Source organism: Giraffa tippelskirchi, chromosome 4 (genome assembly GCF_054371585.1).
Source record: "Giraffa tippelskirchi isolate mGirTip1 chromosome 4, T2T-mGirTip1v1.2.pri, whole genome shotgun sequence".
Taxonomy (NCBI): Eukaryota; Metazoa; Chordata; class Mammalia; order Artiodactyla; family Giraffidae; genus Giraffa; species Giraffa tippelskirchi.
The window spans coordinates 211000716-211027613 of NC_137278.1; the positions used below are offsets into that span (position 1 = coordinate 211000716).

The 26898-nt window shown below is 61.6% G+C and overlaps 2 protein-coding genes across 3 annotated transcripts in view; both read left to right on the forward strand.

Annotated features, from left to right (window-relative positions):
• TAFA5 (TAFA chemokine like family member 5) overlaps positions 1-26898 on the forward strand; it is a 175815-nt gene that overhangs the window by 77160 nt on the left and 71757 nt on the right. The window lies entirely within an intron of this gene.
• On the forward strand, positions 20436-24078 carry LOC145544602 (uncharacterized). The gene is given in 5 exon segments (XM_081587465.1): positions 20436-20511; positions 22055-22253; positions 22448-22844; positions 22846-23268; positions 23986-24078. Coding segments are annotated over 5 exon segments (1188 nt in total).

Sequence of the window (26898 nt, forward strand, 5' to 3'; positions counted from 1 at the left end):
AGGGGCGCTGCTGCAGGCCCTGGCTGCCCCGAGAGGGCCTGGTGAGTTTCTGCTGAACTGGAGGCCCGCCCTCCCCCACCGGCTTGGGCTGGCTCTGCTGGGGGTGGGTGGTCCCTGGGGGCTAGCAAGCTCCCCAGGGGCTGATCCCAGCTGCGCCCTCTGCCAGGGGACTCGGCCCACCAAGTGGACCACAGTTCCTCACCCTTCCTTCCCACTGGGGTGTGCTTTCAGGGGGATCTTTTAAAAAGGTGACTCCTGTGAAGCTCACTGCTTCTAATGTGGAAAGGGCTGGGCTGTCTGTCTGTTCCCCCCGGGAGGGGGTTGTTCTGTGTAAAGACGGATTCCCCGTGATCTTAGAGCCGTGGTGAGAGAGGGAGCTCTGAGAGCCTCTGGCCGAGCCCTTGCCTTTCGCTCGCCCGGTGGGAGCTGACCGGTCCCGCTGTCTTCAGAGGGCCTGCCGTCCTCCTGAGGCCCCGCGTCTTAAGGTCAAGACGCATGTTTTGATAAGAAGAGTTTCTATCTCTTGGATTCAGAGACTGGGTGCAGGGCAGGGCAGGATTTCGGGGCCTCATCTTGCTTGGAGAGGGTGCTGTTTTCTGAGGATGGGTTATTGGAAGGCCCGGCACAGAAACCTCCACGTTTACCCTGGAGCAGCCAGAGGCACGTTGATGCTCTGGAAGCTGGTGTAGGAACAAGGAGGTGGGGCGTGGAGCCCGGAGTGGGCCCGGGAAGTTTGTCTGCACCGCCCTCTGCAATCCTTAGAAGCGCCGTCTGTCCATCCTGAAAGAATGTCACATTCCTGCTTCCCAGGGTGGAGCGCCCTTGGCCCCATCTCTCTGAAAGGTCAGACTGGGAGCAAGCACCCTGTCCTCCCTGACGGTCCCCTTTGGGGTCAGGAGCCCCGGGTAGGGGCCGAGGGAAGGGCCCACCCTGGATGCATGGGACCCCTGGGCCCTCTGGCTGCAGGCCCCAGGCCACTTCCTTCCAGGCGCGCTGGCCCCAGCAGGGAGGGAGTGAGGCGGGCAGACAGACAATTGTGGCTTGTTGTCTGCGGACGGGTGGGAGAGAGCTGTTTAAATGGCCATTTCCCTGAATCTGGCTTTTTCAGCGGTGAAGAACGGGGGGCCCGGGGAGCCTCTTTTCCACACTCTGCCTTTTGTGTGGAGATGCGGGTCACCCCGTGGCTAATCCGTCCCCCTCTGGCCAGTGTGTCTCCCAGTGTTGGCGAAGATGAATAGGGCTGTGCATGAGAGAGAGGCGTGTTGTGGTCCCTAATTGCAGTCTTGGCCCGGCAGGTCTTTGTGAGAGCCTCCTGCCTGGGGCGGCCAGCCGGGCCGGGCACCCAGAGGGCAGGGGAGAGAGGGCCGGAGCCTGGGGTGGGGGCTTCTGGGGCCTGGGCACCCCTGCCTTCTCCTGATCGCCCCTCAGGATGCCTTGACCCTCCTCTGGGGAGCCCCAGCTGGCCTCTGCCTCTGGATGCAGCCCACATGTGCCCTGTGTTTGTGAACTAGTCATGAGGTGGGGGGGCGTCTAGGGAGCCAATTTCAAATACAGCCTCATAACTGGGGGACAGAGGGCCCGCGTGGTGCTGCCCTCCAAGAGGGCAGAGGGGAGACTTCCTTTTATCTCCCCAGTGACGCTGGGTCTTAGAACACGGCCTTAAGGCAACGGCAGGAATTAGGAAAAAAAGATTTTCCATCTCCCTCTACCAAAGACTTGAAGGAATTTTTCTCCTAGCCTTTCAATCACTGTGCAGATTCAGGCCCTTGGGTCGCTGCTGATGTAACCGGAGCAGTAACAGTCTGCTCTTCCCTGCAGCTGTGGGTCTGAGGTCTGTCTGCGTCTCCCTCTGCTTTGGGGGCCGCAGAGCTGGGAGGTGGGTGGGCGTGTGATTCACAGCCTCTGCGGAAGAGCGTGTCTCGGGAGATGAGTGTGTACGTCCGGACACCCTTGCTGTGGACCCGGCCTTGATTCCAGAGGTCCTTTCTGAATCGGGCAGCTGCTCTGAGGGCCGACTGTTGAATAAACAGGGTTCAACTTTGGTTTATTTAGTTAGTGCTTCATTCTGGGAGTGAGGCGGAGTTCTGGGAGCCCGAGGCTGGGGAGGAGCGTGCTTACCCCTGGGAAGCCCCTCCGCAGCCTCCTGTGAATCGCTGTGACTCCGCGCGCCGGGCGGTCATCACCGTTGTTGTCACGAGGTCAGGAGTGAGCCCAGGGTTAACTCTGTCTCTTACGTCTGTGGGTTTATTTTAAAAAGTGGACAGAGCACAGTTCCTGGCACCCAGGGGTCCATCAGAAACATATCTATTGGAGCAGAGAATTACCCCAGTTACAACACACATGGGTGTCTCCAGGGCACGGACGCGTGCGGGCAGCCCCCCGTGGGTTGGGAAGGCTTGTGGACCCCGTGTCGAGCTTCCGAGAAACGGAGCGTTTGGGGGCCCAAGCTGTGCCCAGATGGTTCTCAGAGGCTGTGATGACCGAGGCGAGTCAAGACAGAGGCCTGGGGCTGGTGTTCACGTCAGCAGAAGACGGAGACGGCCTGAGTTCCAGACGCTTCCGACCACCCACCCGGACCTCCCAGGCGGCTTGGGCGAGCCCAGCCCACCCTGCCTGCCTGCCTGTTTCTCCCAGAGCCTCAGGCTGCGTGCCGAGGGGCCCAGCCAGACTGCCTTTTCTCCCCTCAGCGGAGCTCCTTTCTGAGGCCAGGGGCGTGGGGCCGGCTGGGGGGCACTTAGGGGCTGCATCGAAGTAGCCTGGCTCCTCATCGCCCTATATTATCGTTTCCGCGTGGCAGAGTCTAAAACCCGCACTCACCGTAACGGGAGCCTCGTTGCGGAGTGTCTGACAGCTGGACAAAGTGAACGCGGAGAGGGACTGCTCATGGGTGACTCTGCTGATGTGCCAGGGCGCCGTGTCCTGGCCGGCTGGTATTACACTCCCCGGGGCCCGACACAGGCGATCACGCCTGGGGAGGGGCTGCCCTCGGCGGGACTCTCCACCCTCATCTCTGGAAGCTCTTCAGGCCCCATCTTGGCCTCCACCCTGAACAGGGCATCAGGGAACCCTGCAGCAGACCACGTGAGCGCCAGCTCCGGGGTCTGGTTTACAAACCCGTAAGCACCAGGGTTTTATAGCAGGGTTTCTGCCCGTCCTGGGGACGTAGCCCTGTGCACGGGTGCCAGCAGCGAGGGGCCAGTGTGGGGTGGGCAGGTCCCCTCCCTGGTGGAGAGCCGCGAGGCCTGCAGGAGGCAGGTGGTGGTGGGTGCCTGCCAGTGGAGCACCGCTGACGTAGTTTGTGTGTGTGTGTGATGTGGCAGTTTGTTGTTGTTCAGCTGCGAAGTCACGTCCGCCTCTTTGTGACCCCACGGAGTGCAGCGGTCTTCTGCCCTCTGCTGTCTCCCGGAGCTTGCCCAGACTCATGTCTATGGAGTCGGTGATGCCATCCAGCCAGCTCATCCTCTGCTGCCCCCTTCTCCTCCTGCCCTCAATCTTTGCCTACATCAGGGTCTTTTCCAATGAGTCGGCTCTTTGCATCAGCTGGCCAAAGTATTGAAGCTTCAGCACCAGTCCTTCCGTTGAATATTCAGGGTTGATTTCCTTTAGGATGGACTGGTTTGATGATATGATTACATTCACTAAACACTCTCCACAGGTGTTATGTCCGTAGGCACGTGAAGTGAGTGAGATACACTGAGAGCTTGCTCTTGGATCGGGAAGCCGCTCCTTAATCTCTGCATTTACCGGTCAGTACCTGGTTACAGGAGATTCCGAGTGCAGTATGAACGTGTGTGACGTAAAGCATCGAGGTTGTCACTGTGCGTCTGCGTGTAAGGAGTGCTGCTGTTCGCACACGTTAGTGAATGGACTCAGAGCTCCCTGGAGATGCACGCAATGACCCCTGGAGTCCTTGTCCTGCTGTGCTGATGACCAGCCGGCCCGCTGCGACCTCTCCCTTTCATCTTTCCTTCTGAGTCTGTTCCTCTGTGTGCCCCCAGGCACTCACACGTGTAACGTGGTCACAAACATGTGAACACATGCCTGCATGGACACGCACACGCAGGACACGTGGGGAGCAGCACCCAGCCGGGAGGCAGGAAACGGGAGAGGCCCCCGGGGTCCCGTCTCTGCCCCCAGCACCCTGGGGGCCGCCTTGTCCGGAGCGGCCACATCCAGCGAGGCCCAGCGATGTCCACGGACAGGCCCAGGTCACAGGTCACAGAGGTCAAGGGGCCGCGGGCCAGTGTGTGCACTCGCTGTCTCTTCTTCTTGGCCTGGATCCGGAGCCCGGCGGCCCCTGAGAGTCTCGTACCTACCTTCCCCTCCCACATCCCGTAGCCCGCTGACCCAGTGCCCGGATCGTGGCTCACCCATACTTGTGCAAATGGCCGTTGGAATCGGGAAGCTGGGTGGACGTGTGATATCAGGCAAGTCACTGGAGCACCGGGACCCCATCTCCTCCTTGGCAGAATGGAAAGTGTCACAGACCTGAGACTTAGGGCAGTCCTGACACGGGCAGACGGGCCACCTGGCCCGTATTTCCTGAGCTGAAGAGGACACTGATCTTGGACGGAGCCCCTCCAGGGACTCAAGCTGCAGCCCAGGTCCACGCCCACTCCCTGCCCGCTGAGGCTCCTTCCCCGGGTCTCCCCACCTGGGAGGCCTCAGCCGCGGCCGCCAGCACGTTCAGGGACGCTGGGCCTTGCTCCAGGGAGTTCCCAGGGAGGGACAGGGCCCTCCATCCCCCGCCACAAAGGCTCTGACCGCCCACACAACCTGTGCTCTCCAGAACCGTCTCTGAGGCGAGGAGCTTCCCCAGGGAGATGGGAGTCCAGGACGGCTGAAAGGGCAGGGGATGCGCCCAGCCCTGCAGGCCACCCCAGGACCTGTCAGACCGAGGGTCTGGGCCGTGTTCCTGGCAGAGGCGGTCCAGGAAGGAGCCAGAAGCAGGCCTGGGCCCTGAGAGACTGGTGGGCTGGGATGGCCCTGAGCCTCCAGGGGTTTGGAGGCTGCTGACCTGGCTTGAGTGAAACCCCATCCCACCCGCCCCCCTTAGGGCAGGGGCTGTCCCCACATGGCCCTGGAGAGTCCGGCGCAGGAACCCAGGACCCGCCTGCTTCCTCAGCATTCCGTAGTCCTGTAGTCCCGGGGGCAGGAAGCCTTTGGGAAGGTCTTGGGGCTGAGATGCTGTCCACGAGGCTGGCCCAGGCTGCCGGCCAGCAGGTTCACCCACTGAGCTGGCTGCACAGGGGCTGGCGGTGGATGGAGGTTGTTCTTGGTCCACCCGGTCCCCTGGCAGCAACCCTGAGCGGCAAGAAGGGCCAGCCCCTTCCTTCCAGGCACCGGTGTGTTTTTGTGGAGCTGGGGGGTTGGTGGTGGGAGAGAAGCAGTCACTTTTCTAGTAGGGGAAGGGCAGATGCTTGCAGGTGGGAGCCGGGTGGGCGTCCCCGGATGACCTGGCTGTGCAGGGCCATCCGCTTCCTGCCGTCAACATGGCCTCTGCGTGGTTCTGCCGCCACCCATCCTCAGTGCCCTGACGGCCCAGGGCAGGAGCTGGGCCGTGTGCTGCTGTCTCTGAGGACGCCGGCATGCACCCTGCCGCCCTTGGCTGGGTGACCTTGATGGCGTCCGTGGTGATTTACGGATGGTCCCCTGTGGATCATGTGACCCTTTGTCCAAACGTGGCTTTGCAGGAACAGGAGGGAGGCTTGCCCTGTGCCCCAGCCCCTCTGGCCCCGGGGAGCTCGGGCGGCACCACCCAGCCCACCCCCAGTCTCTCTTTCAGGAGGAAGGTCCCACACGTGATTGGAGAAAGTGGGTCACAGACTCAGACCATGCTCCGGGGACCCAGAGGATCCGGGTGAGGTGTTGTGGCGAGTCCCTGGCCCCATGGATGGAGTCACGTGTCGGACCAGGCCAAACCGAGGGCTGTGGTTGTTTCCAGTGGTCTTCACAGCCCACCCGTGGGGGCAGGTGACCCCGGGTCCAGCCTTTCCCGTCCATGGGCCCCGGTTTGTTTGCTGCCCTCCCAGGGTGCATGGGAGCCCATTTTATTTTTTGCGTGTAATCCTCCTTAGAAGATGGATCCTGCCCCGTCCGATGAAAACCCTGCAGATGTGATGCGACCTCAGGCGTCCAGGCCAGGATGCTCCTGGTGGTTGAGGTTGGGGCCAGGAGACCCTGGACCGTCTCAGGCCTTCCTAGGGCGGGATGGGATGGTCAGGGTGGTGCCTCTCCAGCCACGTGCTGGCCACCTCTAGGACACTGTGGCCCAAGGACAGTCGGGGGCACCTCGGACAGGCTTTGGGGGACCCTGGCCGGCTCTGGGAGGGCCGCCTTCAGTGCTGTGAACTCCCTGGGGAGCCTGGTCAGTAATGACTTGGTCCTTATTGGGCCTGGGGTGGTCGTCCCGGAGGCCTCAGTCCACCAGCTGTGACCCTGGTGGGTCCCATGGGCACCGGCTCCCTGGCTTGGGGGAGCGATCCGAGGTCTCAGGCTGGGTGGATGGCATGGTGGTGCCCGCCTTCCCCACCCTGCAGGACTTGGGGTGAGACCTCAGTGATGGAGCTGGTCTGGGCCCTGGGCTCCTGGTGTGGCAGTGGGTCCCACAAGGGGCCGAGGCTGGACCTCGTGGGCGGCCCCCTCTGCCGCTGCCCCCCTGTCCCCAGGGCCCCCGGTTTGGGCAGGAGGCTGGTTCTGGAAGGTTCCTGAGGACCCTGCGGGAAGTCCCAACCCCAATCACACATGCCCACCCTCAGCCCTGTGTTCTTCCCAAGAGTCTGGAGGAGGGTGTGCAGCCTTTCAAACACACGGTCTTTTCAAAGTAAGCTTCTGCCTGGAGAAGGCGGGTTGTATCAGCCAGTTCCCTCTCTTCTCCTCCGACCACAGGAGCAGCTGAGCAGGCTCCGCGCACTTCACTGACTGGGAGCCCCAGTCTCGCTGACACTTAGCTATGCTTTGCAGGACCCCCGCCTCCCGCCATCATCCTGAGATCCCTTCCCTGGGAGCCCCTGCACGGCCACAACCCCCGGGGCCAATTGCCTGGGCGATAGCCTTGCGAGACAGACCGGCCCAGGGGGGTGCCCACATTGAGCGCCTGCAGTGTGCCGGGCACGGGCCGTGTGCTGGTGCCCGTGGGTCCCTGTACGTGACGAGCCAGGCTCTTGGAGAAGCACACAGCTGAGGGCTGAGCGATGGCCCCCAGGGACGTGTGCACCCAGAACCTGTGTGCAGGCCTGGTTGGGGAGAAGGTGATATGCAGGTGAGGTTAATGTAAGACTCTCTGGGCGCCATCGTCCTGGATTGGGGACCACCCTGCATCCAGAGAGAAGCGTCCTTAGAAGAGAAGAGACCCAGGAGAGGCCACATGAAGATGGAGGCAGAGACGGACAATGTGGCCACCAGCCAAGGGATGCCCGCCTCCAGAGGCTGGAAGAGGCAGAGGACCCTCCCCCAGGGCCTCCAGAGAGTGCCCGACCCTGCCCACACCTTGACCTTGGACCTGTGGCTTCCAGGGCGTGGCGGGATGAGTTTCCGTGGTTTGCTCTCATTGTTGCGGCAGCCGCAGGAAAGCAGCAGGCCACACATGGGTGACGGAGGGGCACGTGTCAGGAGGAGCCCGGCCACCTGTGCTGCGGGGGCAGGGGTCTCACCACCTCTGATCTCAGGGAGGCCTGGATGGGCAGACGCTCCATCAGTGTTCAGGCAAAGACGTGGTCTCCCGTCTGGCTTCTGGGCCCACAAAGGCAACGGCCATCGAGTCCCAGCTTGAGGCAGAAGCTGCATCTCCCGGTGGTGGGGGTTGGGGGCGGCCCAGAAGTTCTCAGCACGCCTCCATCCATAAATCAGTGTTTCCCAAAGCCAGGGCACGTAGGCTGTGCATACGCGATGACTTTATGTGGGCTTGGGTGGGCATTTTTCATTTTAACAGTCGTGTGTTTATTTTTATGGTTACCTTCTATTTACGGCCACGGGGCTGGCTTCCTGCTCACAGAAGATGGAGAGTTCCTTCCCGGCCGGACAGGGACGCTCGCGGGGGGCGCGGTGCAGGCGGCAAACCATGGGGGCGCATGTTTATGGAGCACCTACTGTGCGCCGGGCCCGGCAAACAGACTGAGCCAGGCAGCAGGCGGCTGGTGGGCATGGGGCCGAGGCTCCGGGCAACAGGCCCCCGGAGGGTCCTGCAGGCGGGTGAGGATCATCACAGGCTGCGCTCAGTAGCCGCGGTCACTTCCTTGGTGTCCAGGCCGACTGAGAACGAAGGGGCCTCCCTCCGATGTGGAACATGGACTCCACGGAGGACGCTGGAAAGAGAGGTGGGCGGTCAGCTTCCGGGGGCTGCAGGACACAGGACCACGATGGGGGCTTGAAGAATGGACGTTTACTGTGCCCTCCTTTTGGAGGCCGAAAGTCCAGGCCGAGACGTTGCGGGGGTGGGAGGGTTCCTTCCGGGCCCCTTCGTGCCTCTGGTGGCTCCCGGCAGCCCTGGCTGTCCCGGGCTCGGGGCCCGTCTCTCCAGTCTCGCCTGCGTCACGTGGCCTTCTCCTGCTCCTCTTTTATCGGGACACGCCCTTGCATTTAGGGCCCAGCCGCATCCAGATGACCTCATCCTGAGAGCGTCACTGTAGCTGCAGGGACATTTACCCCAGATCAGACCACCTTCCGGGGTTCTGGGTAGACCTCCTGGGGTTCTGGGTAGATCTTCTGGGGTTCTGGGTAGACATTCTGGGGTTCTGGGTAGACCTACCTTTGGGGTAAGGTAGACCTTCCAGGGTTCCAGGTAGACCTTCTGGCATTCTGGATAGACCTTCTGCAGTTCTGGGTAGATCTTCCAGGGTTCTGGGTAGACCTACCTTTGGGGTAAGGCAGACCTTCCAGGGTTCCAGGTAGACCTTCTGGCATTCTGGATAGACCTTCTGGAGTTCTGTGTAGATCTTTCAGGGTTCTGGGTAGACCTACCTTTGGGGTAAGGCAGACCTTCCAGGGTTCTGAGTAGACCTACCTTTGGGGTCCACTGTTCCACTTACCGCATGGGGGCTGGAAGATGACGCACCCGTGACCAGGCGCTGATGCCATCCCCCAGGACCAGAGGTCTTGCAGACCTTAATGCGGCAAGCACCAGCCCCTCCAGCCTTGGCCTTGCCTGTGTTTGGGGTTCTCCTGGGGGCTAGGGGGTTCCTCCCGCTGAACCCCATCACTCCTTGATGGAAGGGGCAGCCCCCAGAGACCCCTGCATCCTGCCCTCAGAGGCCCTGGTGTCCCCCCGTCACTGGGGCCGGCCGTCTGCGGGCTGAGCTGACCGCACAGGGCCAGGACTCTGCTTCTATTCGTGGACAGCACGTGTCTGTGTGAAAGTTAGTTGTTTTTTCTTTTTCTTTCATTTTTTAAAGAAAATTGTGAAAGCCACTTTGGCATTGGTGCCTGGCCTCCCCCAAGGCACGTTTGCTTCCACTTGGAATAGTCGGTTGCCAGCTTAGCAGTTTCCCGGCACATTATTCAAAATGTGTCTGTAACGTTTATTCTCTTCACTCCCAAGTCATCCTAACAAGCTGACTCACATTGGTCGAACCTCGCATATTTCTTTTTTTTCTTTCATTAAGTGTGTGTCTTGGCACTGAGAGCAAACTTCTGGGTGTTCAGTTATCTTCCCACTGAGGCTGGGAACATGTGCATGGGAAGGGGGGGGTACTCTTCCTACGGAATCTTCTAGAAGGGAAGGTGATTCTTCTTGGGTGGGGAGCACCATTAAAGCTAGAGACTGGGAAGCCGGAGAGGGACACCCAGGCCCTATCACAGGCTGCCCCCCGGGGTCCTGCTCCCCCAGCCCCTCATCAGACGGCATCTGACGCAGCCGTCCACCTGGAGAGCGGCCGGAGATGCCTCAAGGTCTGACCGTGCAATGAGGGAGGGCGCAGAGGTGTGGGGGTTCCTGAGGGCGCCCTCACTGTGGACAGAGGTCTCCTGCTGGCTTGGAGTGGGGACAGGGACCCAGGAGGTGGCCACGGGGAAGGTCAGGTGAGACTCGTAGTCCGGAGCACCCTTTGGCTGCTGGAGGAGTGACCGGGGGTGTGGCGCTGCCTGTGGTCCAGGAGTAGCCAGTGTCCGCCCGCCTGCACACGTGGTGGGGCTCCCTGGGGGGTGGGAGTGCTCCCGCGGGGGCCCTGGGGTGAAGCTCTCTGGGTCCTGAGCCGACCTCCTTCCAGGGACCAGCTCGTCCAGTCCCATCCACCGCTGACTTCCGCAACCCCCGAGTCCTGGGTGGGAGCCCGTGGCCTCTCGGTCCAGTCGGAGCTCTCCTCCTCCCTGTCTGTGACCGTGAGCACTGGCGCTCTCTGTGCCTGGACCCGGGACGATGGAGGGGTCAGGGCAGCAGGTGCCTCAAGCATCCCGTGACTCCGGGAGGTGAGTGAGTGGAGGGGCTGCCTTGGTCCGGCCCCCGCCCCGCCCGGGGTCCCTGCTGCCTGCCTCCCTCTCCCCCGCCTTGGGCTGAAGCTCCTCGACACGGCCCCTGGCTGGCGGGCAGGTGGTCGCCGGGGCTTCCTCTCATCGTCCTGCCCCAGCCCTCGCGTGGCTGCATTCTGGGTTCTGAGAGGCTGGACCTGGCCCCTGGGCTCTGGGGTGCGGGAGCCCCAGGGTCAGCAGAATTTCCTGGAGAACTCGGCAGGACACACAGCGAAGGGAGCGCTCTCCATGCTCTTCTCCCCAGCCTGAGGCCGCCTGTTTCCCGGGGCCGATCTTGGGGGGTTGCTGTTTTGGGGCTCGCCGGGCAGAGCCCTTTGGGCGATCGCGTGTGAAATCTGGTCCATGTGTGGAGAGCCAGCCCTCAGCGTCCTGGACACAGGGGCGTCCTGGGAGCTTGCTGGGCGAGTGTGGGGAGACAGGACAACCGCATTGCCTGCAGCCATGGCTGGGGGTGTCCACACGGACCCAGGTAGGATCCAGAGTGGACCAGGCGGCTGGCCTGCAGAGTCACCCATCTGCACAGTGTCTCCTGTGGAATTCCCCTGGGGAACTCCATGTGCACAGGTCGGCCTGGGCCCACACTGTGTCCCCAGCAGGCTCAGGGCTTGTTTGCAAAAGGAGCGTCAGGACCGGTTACCGCAGATGCTGGAGGTGGAGGTGCTGGAGGGCACCTGGTGGGACCTAGTGCCCCATTGTACAGATGGGGAACCTGAGCGCCGGGCCAGGGAGGGGCTCGCCCAGGGCCGCGTGGGGCTCGGCGAATGACGTTGGCGGGTGTCAGGAGCGGATTTCTGGTGGGGAGACGGGTGTGGCTGAAGGCTTACGGGGGGCTGTCCCCCCACGTGACTGGTGGGGGCTCTGAACGGGCTCACCAGCCTGGGGGTCTGCACAGGTGGGCTGAGGGAGGGAGCAAGATTGGCGCCTGGGATTGGCAGGGCTAAGTCTGACTAGTTACTAGGCTGAGCGAAACGCTCCATTGGACCCTGTGGTCAGCATCCCTAGGGACTGAGGGGGCCCCGCTACTGGAAGGACATTGTGCTGTTTGCTCCCAGCCTCCCACCCCCATGCCGCCTCCAGGGCAGGTGCCCGGGGAGCTGGGAGCCCGGCTGCAGGGCCCCGTGGGGTCCTCTCCACCAGCCAGCCTGGGCACCGTCCAGCTGCGGCTGTGGCTCACTCCCTGGGCCCCCCTTCCCAGCCTGTAAGGGGGGGTGCTCCCGGCTGCCCCCCAGCTGTGGCCTGAGGTTGTGAGGGGGAGGGGCATACTCACCACCATGCCCAGGTCCCATGCGCCCTGGATCCACGCTGCTATTGTTTTTAGCTATTTTTGTTGTTTTTCTTGTCTGCTCAAATCCTGTTTCAAAGAGCCAGGGTTTCCTAGGAGGCTGATGATGATAAATGCCAGAAAACAGGAGCGTCTTGCCAGCCGCTGTGTGGGGGGCCTGCAGACCCGCCCCAGGCCCTGGAAGCGGCCCTCCTCCCCCCACAGAGGGATGCCCGTGTCCCTGGGGCCCAGGGGACTCACTGGGACGACCCTCAGGAGCCCCCGCGGCCTTGGGGGTGACTGGGACCCGGCCAGGCTTGGCCCTGCGGGTTTCCCAGGAGATGGCAGATGTCTGTGTGTCTGACCCGAGAGGGACCATGAGATGAACCGGGGGCACCCGGGGTGGGGGCCGCCTTGCAGGCCTTACATGTACAGGGAACCTCTTGGTTTTCTCTGTGACAAGTGCGTGTCTATCTGAACACAGGCTGGCGCCTGGGGACCCAGGGCTCCTCCCAATAGTCTCAGGGCTCCTGTGGGGGACCGTATTCCCGTCAGCAGCTCCCTCGGACATCCCACTGCCTCTGTGGGTGTCCAGAGAGCTTTCTCAGGGGCTCAGCTGCCCTCGTGGTCCCTGCCGCCTACCTGGGCCTAGCGTGCAGGCAGTGTTGTAGGTTTTGGATGGACCCCTCGGTGTGGGGCTCCGGCCACTGAGACCACGGAAGCACGCTCCAGCTGGTCATCCAGCCTGGGGGTGGGGCTGGAGGTGGGCTGAGTGCCCCCCGGACGTACCTGTGCTCCCCCACCCCGGAGGGGCCCTTTGGATCCCAGCGTGTGAGTGCTCCCTCTGCCACAGGTGGCTCGGCCGGAGGCCTGTCCAGAGCGCCCGTCCCCGTCGGCCCTGGGTGCCCAAGCCCCCCGTCATCGAGTCCGGAATTCAGGGTTTCCCCGAGCCCTGTGCTGGGCACATGGGGAGCCGGGCGGCCCCGAGCCTGTTTCCACCCGTGCACCAGCCTTCACTGCCCCAACCGCAGGGGGTCTTCCTTCCGTCTTTCCAGGGCGGGGGGCACCGCCCAAGGGTCTTGGGAGGAGACCAGCTCCAGCTCTGGGACTCCCTGCCCCCCTAGTCATCGTTGCCTCCCCGGGGGCCTCCATCCCTGTGGCCCCCCGGGTGGCAGCGGTCACAGTCGTGCCATCAGCCCCAGCTGGCGTGTCCCAGGAGCGAAAGCGGCTGATGGCGTGAGGGTGGTCGGGCCGCACAGAGAAGCTGCGGAGGTGGATGCATTTTGTCCTGAGGATCAGCACGTCGCCACCGGCAGGAACGAGGTCCTCCAGGGAGCGGAGCCCGGAGCCTGGGCCACGTCCAAGTCCGTGGGGGCCACAGAGACCATGGCGGTGTTTTCTGGGTGGGGGCGGGGGTGGTGGGGTCTCAGCATCAGTGAGCACCAGCGAATCTTGTGTCCCTGGGAGCCTGGCGGGACCCCCTCAACCCCCGCGCTGGTTAATTAGTGTCTACAAGGCCCCCAACATCGCCGGGCACTAATCCTTTAAGAACAGAGACAGTCTTCAACAGCAGCTGAGTTCTGAGCGGCATCCATTAAAACTCCTGCACGGTATCATGTAGCCTTATTAAGTGGCGAGATTATGTGAAAAAGGAATCCGTTACGTGTGATAATGCAACTTTCCATGTGATTCCTACAGGACATTCATTATCTCCCATTCGGCTCTATTTAAGCTCGGTTGCGGGGGAATTAGTGGTATTACTGTTTAAATCTTAACTTTTGTGTTAAGAAAGCACGTTGCAAAGCTTTTGAAATGTATCTTGAAAGCAGTGCCTGGTTTCCCTGCTTTAACAAGGGAGTGAGCACAAGACATTTCAAAGCCCACTAATCTGTGGATGTTTTGGTCGCGTGCCAGCAGATTTTTTTTTCATCTAATTTAAAAAAAAGGGTTGTTTTCCTGAAAGTTACTGAAATAAAGTTGTTTCGGGGAGGGCCAGGGGACATGGGTCGACACGGCCTCTGAGAACCCGGACTGGCCTTCCTGTCTGGTCACCGAGGGTGAGGCCCGGCGCTGGACTCGGGGGACATGGCTGGGGTGGGGAACTGGCCTGGCTGGCTCCGTCCAAAGGCACGTTCTGGACGTGCATCCGCAGATGAATGGATAAATGAGGTCTCTGTTTATCAGAGAATAAAGGGAATATTACACAGCCTTCAAGAAGGAATCTCGACACCTGGTACAACACAGATGAACCTTGAGAGCACTGTGTGACTCAGTGGGACAAGCCAGACCCAGAAGGACTAACGTCCGATTGCACCAACGTGAGGTCCCTGAGCGGTCACATCCCTGGAGACAGAAAGTAGACAGTGGGGGCCCCGGGCTGGGGGCAGGGAGGGGGAGGGGTGTTTAACAGGGACGGAGTCTCAGTTGGGGAAGATGAGAAAGTTCTGGAGATGATGATGGAGATGGTTGTACAACAGTGTGAAGGTACTTAATGCTGGTGAGCTGTATGGTTAAAAGTAAATTTTCTGTGAGTGCATTTTACCACAATAAAAAAAAATTAAGGCACGTTCTCACTTGGGGTCAAAGGGCAAGAACCATGGAGTTATGTTATCACTTAAAAAAATGGGATGTCCCCTTTTTACAAGGGCAGTTTTAGGGTTGGAGGAGATTTGAGCATGTAGGGACCCCCCCACGCCTTCCCACTGCAGGGTTCCTGCTCTCCCCTCACCTGGGGGGAGGTGTCTGTCACGAGTGATGAGCTGATATGCACGAGTTCTTCTTAACCCCGGTCCGCAGTTCTCCCTGGGGTTCTGTCATCTTGCTGGCGTGCATTCCGTGGCCTGGCAGGGGGACAGCGACCCGTGTCCAGCACCCAGGGCGGTTTCCCCTGCTCCATCGTCCGTCATCTTCTCGCTCTGACCACCGGGACTGACCACGAGCCATCGGGCTGCAGCTCTTGGGCCCAGCGCCTGCCTCTCCGAGCCCTGGCTGCAGCCAGGAGCACTCCCTGGGGCCCTCTGGGGTGGGGACGGGAGGGGTCTCAGGACCACCCCTCCTCGGTAACCAGGCTGTGTCTCTATAGGCCTGCTTTGCCGTGTGGCATTTATGACACAGAACAAGATACAGCTGAGATGCCAGCATTTTCTTTTACAATGTCTTTTTTTCTTTAACACCGGAAAGCAGTGCTCACATAACTCTGTTTCCTGGGAAGCACCAGTGATGGACCCGCCTCTCCCAGGATGGTGATGATGGTGGTGATGGGGATGGAGGCTCAGTGGCACCTGGCCAACCCAGCAAGCACATGTCTGTGATATACATGGTGGTGATGATGGTGATGGTAGTGATAATGGTGGTGATGGTGATGAAAATGATGATGGTGATGATAGTGATGATGGTAGTGATGGTGATGATGATAGTGGTGATGGGGGTGGAGGCTCAGTGGCACCTGGCCAACCCAGCAAGTGCGTGTCTGTTATAATGATGGTGGTGATGGTGGTGGTGATGGTGGTGGTGATGGTGATGATGGTGATGGTAATGGTGATGATGGCAATGATGATCATTAGACATGAGTTTGAGCAAACTCTGGGAGATAATGGAGGACAGAGGAGCCTGGTGCACTGCAGTCCATGGGGTCTTAAAGAGACATGACTCTGAGACAAAACAGTGGTGATCATGATGATGGTGATGATGTTGGGATCCAATCTAGGTCTAGGTGCCTTTCATCCACCACCTCCTCTAACCCTAAGAGCCCTGGTAGGTTGAAGGCAGCTATTACCTCCGTTTTACAGGTGAGGTATTTGAGGGTTTAGAGGTGAAGTACCTTTCCCAAGTTTCAACTGAATAACTTGCCAGGCCTCAAATGTGAGCTTGAGGCTGACTGATTCCAAGGTTAGACCCTTTCTCACTCCAAGGCACACAAGGGAAATAATTATAATCTGTTTAGTTGGCCTGAGGGCAAGAGACGCTGCTGGTGTCTGGAGCCCTGAGGGGTCAGTATCTGGCTGTGACTGTCCTGGGCCCCGCCCACCGCTGGGGTGAGCATTGCTAGCCCTGAGCTGAAGTGCCCACAAGGTCGGGCCCAGGGTGCCGCGCGTCCCACAAGGCTTGGGTTCTGGGATCACAGTCCTGGGCAGTGGACTTGGCAGCCTCCCTCCCAAGTAGGCTGCTGGGTCTGTATCCAGGAGACAGAGCGGGGCGGTGGTTGGGGAGGCTCGGCCCTGTGGCCCGCGAGTCAGCACAGCTCAGACCTCAGGAGGCCGCAGCGCTTTCGTCCTGCTGGGTGACGGTCGGGGAGGCCCCTGACCGCCCTGTGCGGACTCAGCCACGGAGCCCCGGGCTCAGCCTCTGGGCCGCGTGTGTCCTGTGTCCAGGGTACCTGCCCCAGAAATCCCGCCTCAGGGAGCTGGTCCTGGGACCTGGCGGGGTCGTGTGGGAGTAGGAACCCATCTGGGGGCAGAGAGGGAGGGTCTCCCGGCATCTCTAACACAGAGACCCCCCGCCCCCACCCCACCACTGGGGCAGGAACACAGGTGATACTTTCAAAGCTGAAGAAAAGCAGGTTTACGCTGTAGGCGCGACACTCCCAGGGTTGCCCCGGAGACCCGTGTTTATAAACACGGCTGTGTGTGTGAGACACGCAGAGCGGAAACACGGGGTGAGCGCGTGCTGAAGAGCCCTCCGTGGCGGCTTCCTCGGGTGGCGTGATTATCCGTGAAATCTGTTTTCTGTCTTCTTTGACTTTCTTCTTTTTATGTAAACATCACATTTACTGTAATCACAAAAATGCAGCATTAAAAAGTGCCTTAGCTGCTGCCTCTGCTCTCGAGGTTGGCCATCGTGTTCCCAAGGGGGGCGTCAGCCCTCACCCTGCATCTCACCTGTGCGCCCGAGCGGACGTGGACGCGTGGGGACAGTATGTTTATTTCCTGCTCCGGAGCAACCTTGGGCTCACGCGTGACGGCCCAGGCAGGACCAAGGCCCCGCGTCCCCTCTGCCGAGCCCATCAGATGCCAGCCCTGTGCCCTGGGGCAGCAGGACGTGGACCCAAGCTCGGGGACCCGTACGGTGGCCCCTCTCCCAGGTCTGCTCGACCAGGTGCCCGCTGAGGTCGGTGTCCTGTCCCGTGTGGAGCACGTGGCCGTGTGTAGGGAGCATCACCTGGGGTCCTGCCCACCTTGGAGGCCAGACCCCCGGTTTGGCTGCGGCGTCCACGTCGTGAGGGCCCCTGGGCCAGCAGAGCCCCCACAGGGCAGCTCCACCTCCCACCCGCTCTCCCCCAGGGCCCCCTTTCCGCTGTCCCGGCCAGGCCAGAGCTCCCTTCAGGTCTCCTGCTCCCTTCCCTCACTGCCCCCCACCCGGCCTCTGTCATCTCCTGCGGTGAGGGCAGGCCCCCCAGCCCACCTGTCCCAGCCCTTTTAGATTTAGGGGTCCCCTGAATGTCAGCTGTAGGGGGACCCTCTTCCCACACAGTGGCCTGTCTGTCCAGCAGGTCATTGGTGGGTCTTAAAAAGGAGGGAAATTCTGATGCATGGATGAGAGGACATCACAGTCTGAGAGGAAGCCTGACACAAAGGATGGATGCTGTGTGGTTCCACTCATCTGAGGGGCCTGCAGCCATCAAAGCTGCAGATGCAGAAGAGGGGGGAGGGGATGGGGACAGGGTGGGGGGAGGGGCTGAGTGTCCAGTGCAGGCAGAGTTTCCTTTTGGGAAGATGAGAAAGTTCTGGAGAGGATGGTAGTGATGGTTACACAGCAGTGTGAATGCGCTTAATGCCGCTGAGCTGTGCACTTAAAAATGGTTCAGCAAGTGAGTTTTGTGATGTGCGTTTTACCAGGATAAGAGCTCATTGACTAAGGAGAGGACAGCCCCGTCCCCAGAGAGTCACACCCCTGAGCCTGCAGGTCCGTGTGCACGGCCCCTCAGCCCCCAGCCTTTCCCCTGCTAGCGGGGTGCAGGCTCCCTCTCGGCTCTGCAGGGCAGCGGGTGGCTGTGGGTTGACATGGGTGCTCCCTGCCTTTCACCCCAAGGCTCCCCGTGGGGTCTGTGTCGCACTTTAGGGCAGGTGCCCCCTGACCCCTCTGTCCCCACACCTCGTGGGCACCACAGCGATGCCCACCGGCCTGAGTCTGGGGAACCCCCGGACGATGCTCTGTGCCCTGGGCCCGGGGAGGGGGCAGAGTCTTGGGGCCCAGGGGTGTCGGTTGCTGTGTTCTTTGTCTGGACCAGATGCTGGGCAGGAAAATCGTGATCTTCGCAGCCCATCCTGATCCTGACCCACTCACGTGGTGCAGAGGACAGGGAGGATTCATTTTAGAGCGGGGTTCTCGGGGAGGGAGTCAGTCCTGTGTGTGTGTGTTGAGGGACGATGGCACCGCTGTGAGCTGACAAAGCTCAGGGTAGGGCTCTGTTCCTAAAAGCCCTCCGGCTCTTCCCTGCTCCTGTAACTCCAGATCGGACCTCCTTCTAGCAGAGGGAAGGCTCCCCCCAACCCCGGGACCCTGGACAGGATGGCAAGGCTTCCATGGTCCAGGCACGGGGGCTCTGACCCACAGCTGCGTGGGCATCACAGCCTCTGAGCCTGGACCTGATTTCCGAGGCTCCTTGGTGCGGGGCTGGCAAGCACTGGTCTTCAGGGGGAGAGTGGACTCGGATTGCTGCGGATGCCGGAGGGCGCCGGTCGGCCCCTGCTCGCTGGGGTTGGCCCCCTCTGGAAGCAGCACTTACGAAGCAAGGCACAGCGGTGGGTGCAGGGCTGCAGGCAGCTCCTGCACCCTGGGCGAGGGTGCCTTCCTGAGTGGAGGCCGTGGCCTGGCAGGGGACGCTCTGCCCCTCCCCCACCCCCCGTGTGCCCAGAGGCTCCGGGAAGGGTGGCCCAAGCCAGGGCATTTCCGGGCTGGACGCGGAGGTCCCGCTGGGTCCAGGCAACATGGATCTGCATCCTCTCTCGGCTCTCAGCACAAGAGCCTGCCCCTCACCCCCCTACCCTTGGGCGGCTGCCATGCCTGCAGGGGCAGGACTGGGTGCCCACACCCTGGCAGCCCCGCCAAGGCAAGCCAGCCCAGTTGCCCCCCACCCTCCTGGACTTCAGAGGCCGCCTGGAGCAGCCCACCCTGCAGTGGTCACTTCCCTGCCCCGTCAGAGCACAGTCTTTTCCACAAAAGCCTGAGGCCTCGTCTCAGACTCTGGGTGTGACCTGCAGGTCCGATGGCGGGCTCCTCCCTGCCCCGAGACCCTCTCTGGCAGGAGGCGGGGGTTGGCACGTCCAGTTTCACGGGTCATTGACGCAGGAACACAGGCGCTAGTAGCACAGGGCTGATCCGGGTTTGGGACTGGTGTGGGGGGCTTCCTGGTGGAGGTGACCTCCGGGCTGACTCAGGAGGAGGGCAGAGAACCCAGTAAGCCAGCACAGCGAGACGCTGAGGCGGAAGGTCTGGTTGACGTCAGGACAGCGTTACTTCCAAACCGGTGGGCCCTGGAGTTCTGCTGGGGGCGGGTAGCCCCACTGAACCTGAAGGACCCCCACCCCGCTGTCCTGCAGAAAAGACCACGAAGGGGTCCTCAGGGGTCCAGGAAGGAGGAGCACTTGTCGGTGACGCGTGTGTGACCCCCGCACAGAGTAGACTCCAGGTGTGGTCACTGGAAAAATAAGCCCACCACCAGGAGTGCAGAAGTGCCTTCATAGAGCCTACTCCATTGAGGGGTGTCGGTTTGACAGGCGTTGGGGGCAACAGCATAGCAGGAGGGGAGCTGTGGCCGCAGGCCCCCACCCAGCCCCCCAGAAATGTGAGCGAGGCCGCAAGGGCAGACCCTGCCTGCAAGGCTCCCGAGATAAGAATTGTTATTTACACCTTGAAATGTTTGAAGAACTTAACAAGAACATCTAATGAAGGAGGCTCAGAGGGTAAAGAATCTGCCTGCAGTGCAGGAGACCTGGGTTGAATCGCTGGATCTGGAAGATGCCCTGGAGAAGCAAATGGCATCCCACTCCAGTGTTCTTGCCTGGAGAACCCCTTGGGTAGAAGAGCCTGGCGAGCTACTGTCCACAGGCTCACAAACAGTCGGACACGACGGAGCAACTAACACTGAGATTCAAGTTGCAGCGGCCGTAAATAAAGCTCTGGGGACGGGGGGGCAGGCACCCCAGGCCCATCCATGATTCTTCTGGGGCCACCTCGGCCCCTCAGTCTGCCTGAGCAGCCCCCGGGCACCCGTAGCTGCGGAGTCAGGACATCCGCCATCTCCTGGTTACAGAAAAGCCCTTCGGACCCCAGAGCCAAGGCTTCCATGACCCGAGTGTGGGACGGAAGGACGGTCCTGGTGCCCTCACCTGCCTTGGAGTCTGGGTTGGGGGCATCCAGGGCAGGCAGAGCGGCATCAGTCTGTAAGGCAGGCACACGCGTCCTCCGTCTGACGTCCAAGGTCATGGCCGACTGTAGCCGTGCTGGGTGGTGGGGGGACCGGCACCAGGACCAGCTTGGGCCTGCCCTGACCCATGCCCGCCCCAGGCCGTTGGCTGACTGCTCCACCCCGGGTCCTCCCTGCGGGCCCTTATAACAGGGAGGCAGGCAGGTCACGGAGCAGGACGTGTGACTGGGACGATGGAGGCAGGGGTCCAGACTCCATGGGGAGGGGCCCAGGAGCCTCCGGAAGCTAGGGCTGCCCTCTGTGTTGCTGGAGGCCTCCCTGGCGGTGGCCCCATCTCTTGCAGGAGCCATGGGAGGTTCCTACACAGCTGATCTGGGCCCCCGCACACCCCCACCCTCAGCCCCAGCCCCGGCCATGCCTCTGAGTGAGTGACTGTGAGAGCCGCTGGGGGCAGCAGCTTGGCACACCATGGCCCCTGCAGATCGCCGCCTCCTCAGAGGGGAGGCTAGCACTCGGGCCCCCCCAAACGGGAGGCATCATCAGCCTGGGCCCCATTCCCTTCTGAGCGTGTGTGCTGCGCGTCTGGCTGGCTGGTGAGCCGTGAGCGCTGAGACTGGATCGACCCACACCTGGGGACACGTGGGCCCAGTGGGAGGGCCACGTTCCGGCTCCGCCTGTGGGGGGAGCACTTGGTGAGTGATCACCCTCTCCCAGGGGGCGCTGTTTCTGCCCATTTCTCAGGTAGGGAAACTGAGGCAGCACCAGGTTTAAAAGCCAAGGAGTCTGGTCTGGTGCTTAACCTCCAGGCTGTGTGAAAGCGTCCGTGGCAGGGGGAGTCCCGGCGTTCTGACAAGGGTCTCAGAGGGAAGAGGGCTTGTCTGCTGCCCTCAGGGCTGCCCCCTCCGTGTGGGCACTGTGTCCACTCGGGGCGCTCTGTGTTGGCGTTCCTGTCCTCACGTCTTCATATTTACTCTAGCGGCATCAATTGAATTACAAAAGGCCATCATGCACTTTTGAAGCGAGAGGCCTTGTAAATACTTTATTGGAACAAGCTCAGGATTTACTTGCTCATAAAGATACCCTGGACGGCTCTGCCCTGCGATGGGCAATTGATCGGCCGGCTTAATGTTCGTCGTTGGCAATCCAGCCGCTCGGGCACGTGGCAGCGTGCAGAGCTGGGCTGCGTGGTCTCTGTGGCCATCGGGGGACCCTGGTTGGTGAGATGGGTGTCGCAGCCCTTTGCTTGCGAGGCACCTTCACGTCCACCCTGCCCCCTGTCCCACCCCTGCCCGTGAGGATGGTGGGCTTGGAGTTGTCTGGTTGAGCTACTCTGCTGATCTTTGCAGAATGAAGCAGGGATCGATGAAGGATGAGCCAGGAGCCAGGACTTCCCGAGGCAGCGACCTGCCTCCAGCCTCAGCGTCCTCACTCCTGGTCAGAGGAGTCCACGTCCCCTCCTCGAGCCAGCCCTGGCACGCGCCCTGGGAAACCTAGGTTCTGTGTTGGAGGTGCTGTATCTCCCACAGTCGCTGGTCAGGTACACCCAGGGGTGCAGAGCACAGCTGGACCCCCAAGTCCCAGACCTAGTTGGGGGACGCTGGTGACCTAGGCAGACACTCACACAGGGATGGGCAGCCCCAGCGTCCACGTGAGGGGCAGCATCAGTATGGAGACATGGCCTTAATGCCAGCCCGGCTGCACACTGTCCGGCAGAACCTTTCCTTGAAGTCAGATCCCACTTCCCGTGTCTCTGAGCCATACATGTCCGAGCCCCAGGGCCCTGGGCACTGCAGCCTGGGTGTTTGTGGGGCTCAGCGCTGCAGGCTGTTATTGAAACCCCTGTGTCAAGTCTGATAGGAAAAGAAGAAAGAAAAGGAAGCAAAGTGAGCCCAGGTTCGGGGCGGCCAGCCCGGGGGCCCAGCGCCTCTGCCCCGGGACACTTCATCCTCTTGCTCTGTGCCCGCCAGCATCAGAGGCTGGATTCTGTCCCGTGACTGATGGCTCAGGCCCCCCAGAGCCAGACACCAAGCTGAGCCCCAAACCCAGGTGCCAGATGGATCTATCTGATGGGTCCGGACCAGCCTTCCAGGGCCTGCTGCAGACTCCCACCCTTGCTTTTCTGAAGGGCCGCCCTGCTGCAGGGGCCCTCGCCGCTGTGCACGGTCAGTGCGTGTAGGTTGGTGGCGCCTCTGACATCTCTCCACAGTGGACCTGCTGTGGCCGCCTCCTCGGCTCCTGATTTTCCCTGTTGTTCTTGCAGAGGACAGTTGAATCCAATCCCCAAGTGCGAGTCACAGAGGCTGTGGCTGCCTATGTTGGTCAGCTGGCATTCTCAGACCTCCGTGTGGGTGCCTTTACAGGGGCGCCGGGGACTCCAGACAGCCAGCCGTGGGGTTTGGATCTTGGTCCTGCCAGGTTATTTATCCAGCACCTGTTCTTGGGAGCCCCCCATGCTGTTCCAGCCCTGAAGTCTGGGTCAGAGAGAATGGACCCTCAGAGAACCTGAAGGTCAGCTGCTTCCCCTTCCTCCTTCCCTCTGTCCATCCATCCACTCATCATCCCATCTGTCCACCCACCAGCCACCTATCCATCCGTCCATCCATCCATCCATCCACCCATCCATCCACCCATCCACCCATCCATTCACCCATCCATTCACCCATCCATCCACCCACTCACCTATCCATCCATCCATCCATCCATTCACCCATCCATCCATCCATCCATCCACCCATCCATCCACCCACTCACCCATCCGTCCACTCACTCATCCATCCATCCATCCATCCACCCATCCATCCATCCATCCACCCATCCATTCACCCATCCATCCACCCACTCACCTATCCATCCATCCATCCATTCACCCATCTACCCATCCATCCACCCACCCATCCATCCATCCACCCACCCATCCATCCATCCATCCATCCATCCGCCCACTCATCCATCCACCCACCCATCCATCCATCCACCCATCCATCCATCCACCCACCCATCCATCCATCCATCCACCCATCCATTCACCCATCCATCCACCCACTCACCTATCCATCCATCCATCCTTTCACCCATCCACCCATCCATCCATCCATTCACCCATCCATCCACCCACTCACCTATCCATCCATCCATCCATTCACCCATCTACCCATCCATCCACCCATCCATCCATCCATCCGCCCACTCATCCATCCACCCACCCATCCATCCATCCATCCATCCATCCACCCATCCATCCATCCATTCACCCATCCATCCATCCATTCACCCATCCATCCATCCATCCATCCATTCACCCATCCATCCACCCACTCACCTATCCATCCATCCATCCATTCACCCATCCACCCATCCATCCACCCACCCATCCATCCATCCACCGATCCATCTGTCCATCCATCCATCATCCATCCATCCACCCTTTCATCAACCTGTCCATCCATCTATCCATCCATCTGTCCATCAATTCATCATCCATCCACTCATGCATCCACCCATCTGTTCATCTGTCCATCAATCCATCATCTATCCACCCATCCATCCACCCACCCACCCACCCATCCATCCACCCACCCACCCATCCATCCATCTGTCCATCAGTCCATCATCCATCCACTCATCAGTCCATCCGTCCACCCACCCATCCATCCATCCATGCCCGTGAACAGTGCCTGCTCTGTGCCGACAGCAGTGGGCAGACCTAGCCTGGCAGGCGGGCACAGCAGCACACGCGTGGGGAGGACTGTGCGGCAGGTGGGGACCTGGGAGCAGGTACAGGTCGTAGGCCACTGGATCCCAGGGCGCAGGCAGGGAAGATGGGCTCCCTGGGGGCCTGTCCCTGGGCTGCCGGGCTTGAGGCCCTGCTGTGACAGCTGCTGAGCGCTCCAGGCTGCAGCAAGAAGCAAGCCCAGCCCCTGGGTCCTCAGATTCTCACGTCTTTGTGGGGCCGGCTGGCCAGGTGCTGCAGAGGCTCCACCCTCTGACCTGAAACATGCATGTGGCTGGGGCCACCCTGGAGACCCTGACTCTGGAGGCGGGTGGGGGTGGCTGAGCATCCCGATGCAGCAGAACCCTGTGGGCTCTCCTCTGGTAGCCGAGACTTTGAAGGGGGCCTCACCCCACAGCAGGGGCGAGTCTACAGGCCGCTGAGGCCAGCCTCCGGGGGCGGCTGGGGCCCTGTTTCTCTGTTTCCTCTTCTTGGAAGAAGAGTTTGGCTCTGCATGGCCCACGGGCTGAGCCGGGCCGCTTGGAGGCCAGGACCCCGGGGAGAAGCTCTGGATCAGGGTGGGAGGGACAGCCCGCCCTACGGGGACCTCGTGGCCCCTGTAGCCACTCCTCCCATCGCCTGCCAGAAGCGCCCCTGGTCACGGCGGAGGCAGTCACCGCAAACAGCAATGCTGCGTCCCAGGAGCAAGGACGGGGTGGGGGGCAGCGTCTTGGACGTGTGGGGCAGGGGGACCTCTCGCAGGGCCCCTTCTCACTGGCTGGGTGGTCTGGATGGTCCCGCTGGACGCCCAGCCCCACCCAGGGAATTGCCCAGCGTGACCCCGTGACTCCGCTGGGCTCCAGGTGCCTTGGTGCCCCAGGGTGTCCTGTCTGTGGTGCCAGGAGAGGCCAGATCCTGCCCGAGGTGAGGGCCCCGGGGAACCGGGGTGGGGATGGGGCTGGAGCCCAGAGGCCCAGCCAAGGTCTTCCCTGCGCTGCTGACACATCAAGAGCCCGCTTTTCCGGGGCTCCGCTGGGCTCCTGGCTGCAGGGGAGGTTGCGGTTCACGGCCTCTCCAGGCTTGGCTCTGACCAGCGCAGGGCGCCTTGGGGGCGGGTGGGCAAGACCTAGGGGGGTGGGGCCCCGAAGCAGGGGTCTGCCTAGTTTTCTGGCGTCTCTGGCTTGGGCTACTCCGATGCAGAGCGATGCTGCGTGCCTTTTATCGACCTTTGCGAAGTCGTAAACTGCGGCGTAATTACCCCGTGTTTACGATGCTGTGCCAACAGCGTTCCGGTCCAGCTCCGGCCGGGCCCCCGGGGCCGCGGGGACCCACCAGCCGCGCTCAGCTCATTAACAGACACGTTCACAGGGATAATTGACGGAGAGCCAGCTGGCCCGGCCAGGCGCTTAGTAACGGACGTTTCGGGGTGGTGCATGCTGCCTCAAGGAGACCAGAGAACGGCGGACGTGCTCCAGCCCCTTCACTGCCCATGAAGGCAGGCGGTGCACGGGGAGCGGCAGAAAGTGCAGTGTGCCGGGGAGCAGGCTCTCACGTCCCGCTTCTCCACCTGAAAACACGCGGCTACGCCGAGGACCAGCCCAGGGAGCTGTGGACCAGACCCTGGACCGTCCCCCGTTGCCGGGGGGAAGGTTACACCCAGAGAGTAGATCCCGCAGGGCCGCAAGCTGCGGGAGGGCAGGCAGACAGGGACCCCTGCGGAGTCTCCAGCCAGGGCCTATGCTCACCTTAGGGGACATCTGGGAGGGTCAGCCCCGGCCACCCCGCCTCACCGGGTCCCCGGAGCCTCCGCCCCTTCTGAAGGCCCCCTGAGCCCCATTGCTGTGGATGAGACCTGCCAGGGAGACTTCTGCGGTCTCAGAGGGAGACTTCCCCTCTGCCAGGCCCCCTGGGCTCCTGGCAGGGACCGCCCCAGCACATGCGCATGGCCCCTGCTGACCAGCTCTGTCTCAACACCTGTCCTTGTGGGCGGGGCTGCCCACACCCCCTCCCCGCATTTCCAGGAAGGAGCTGGCCTGGAGGAAGTGTCTCCGAGGGAGGGAGACACTCCTTGGAGTGTGGAGTGTCTCGAGGTCCTGGGGAGGGAGCTCTCCAGGACCCAGACGTGGGGCTCCTCTGCCTCTGACACCCCCAGCAAAACCCGGAATGGGGGCCATGTGGGCTACACTGACTGTCCCACTCACCAAGGGCTCTGCCTCCCAGAACCACCATCTGGAGACTCTTCCCTCCGCCGGCTGGCCAGTCTTGCCCACCGGGACCAGCCTCAGTGGTCCCTGGTCACCAGTCCCGGGGTCTGGTGACGGCGGTGTGGCCACTGGCCAGGGCCTGTTTGCCGGGGCTGCACGTTGATCACACCACACTCTTTTCCGCTCCTGCAGGTCACGAGTGGACGCGGCTCTCACTGAGCCGAAGTCAAGGTGCAGGCAGGGCTGGGTCCCCCCAGAGGCTCCAGGAGGGCGTCTGTCCCTTGTGTTTCCCTAGTTCTGTGGCTCAGGGCCGCTTCCTTCCTCCAGCCCCCGAGCCCAGCATCACCTGGCCTCCCTCTCTGCGGTCAGACTCCCTCTGCCCCCTTAGAGGGACCTTCTGATGCCACGGGTACCAGCGTTATCGCCACACTCAGGACCCTCAGTGAACTCACATCTCCACCAGTCAAGGCGATGCTTGCCTGTGTGAGGCTCTGGGGTTTAGGGCGCGGGCCTCTCTGGGGCCGTGTTTCTCCCGGCTACATGGGGTCATTTGTAACCCCTTTTCCCGGTTCTGGGTCTTGCTGTCTGTGGCCCTGGAGCCCGTCAGGCAGCTGTGACCTTAGCGAGGAGGCCCACAGCAGCAAACGGCTTGTGTCCACTCTCATCACCCTAACCGCTGGGGGTCCACTGCTTTACCCCAGGGAGTCTGCTCCGACCGACGAGGCTGTGACCCCACATGGGCCGTGCGGGCTCCCCAGGGAGCATGGAGTGGAGGGGTGGGGTCTGCCCCGCTCAGCATCAGGCCAGGAGACAGAGGAGGAGCACCCGCTGGAAGTGCCCAGAGTCCCCCATGGAGAGGCCAGGCTGCTAGGGTCCAGGCTCAGGTGGCTTCTCCGAT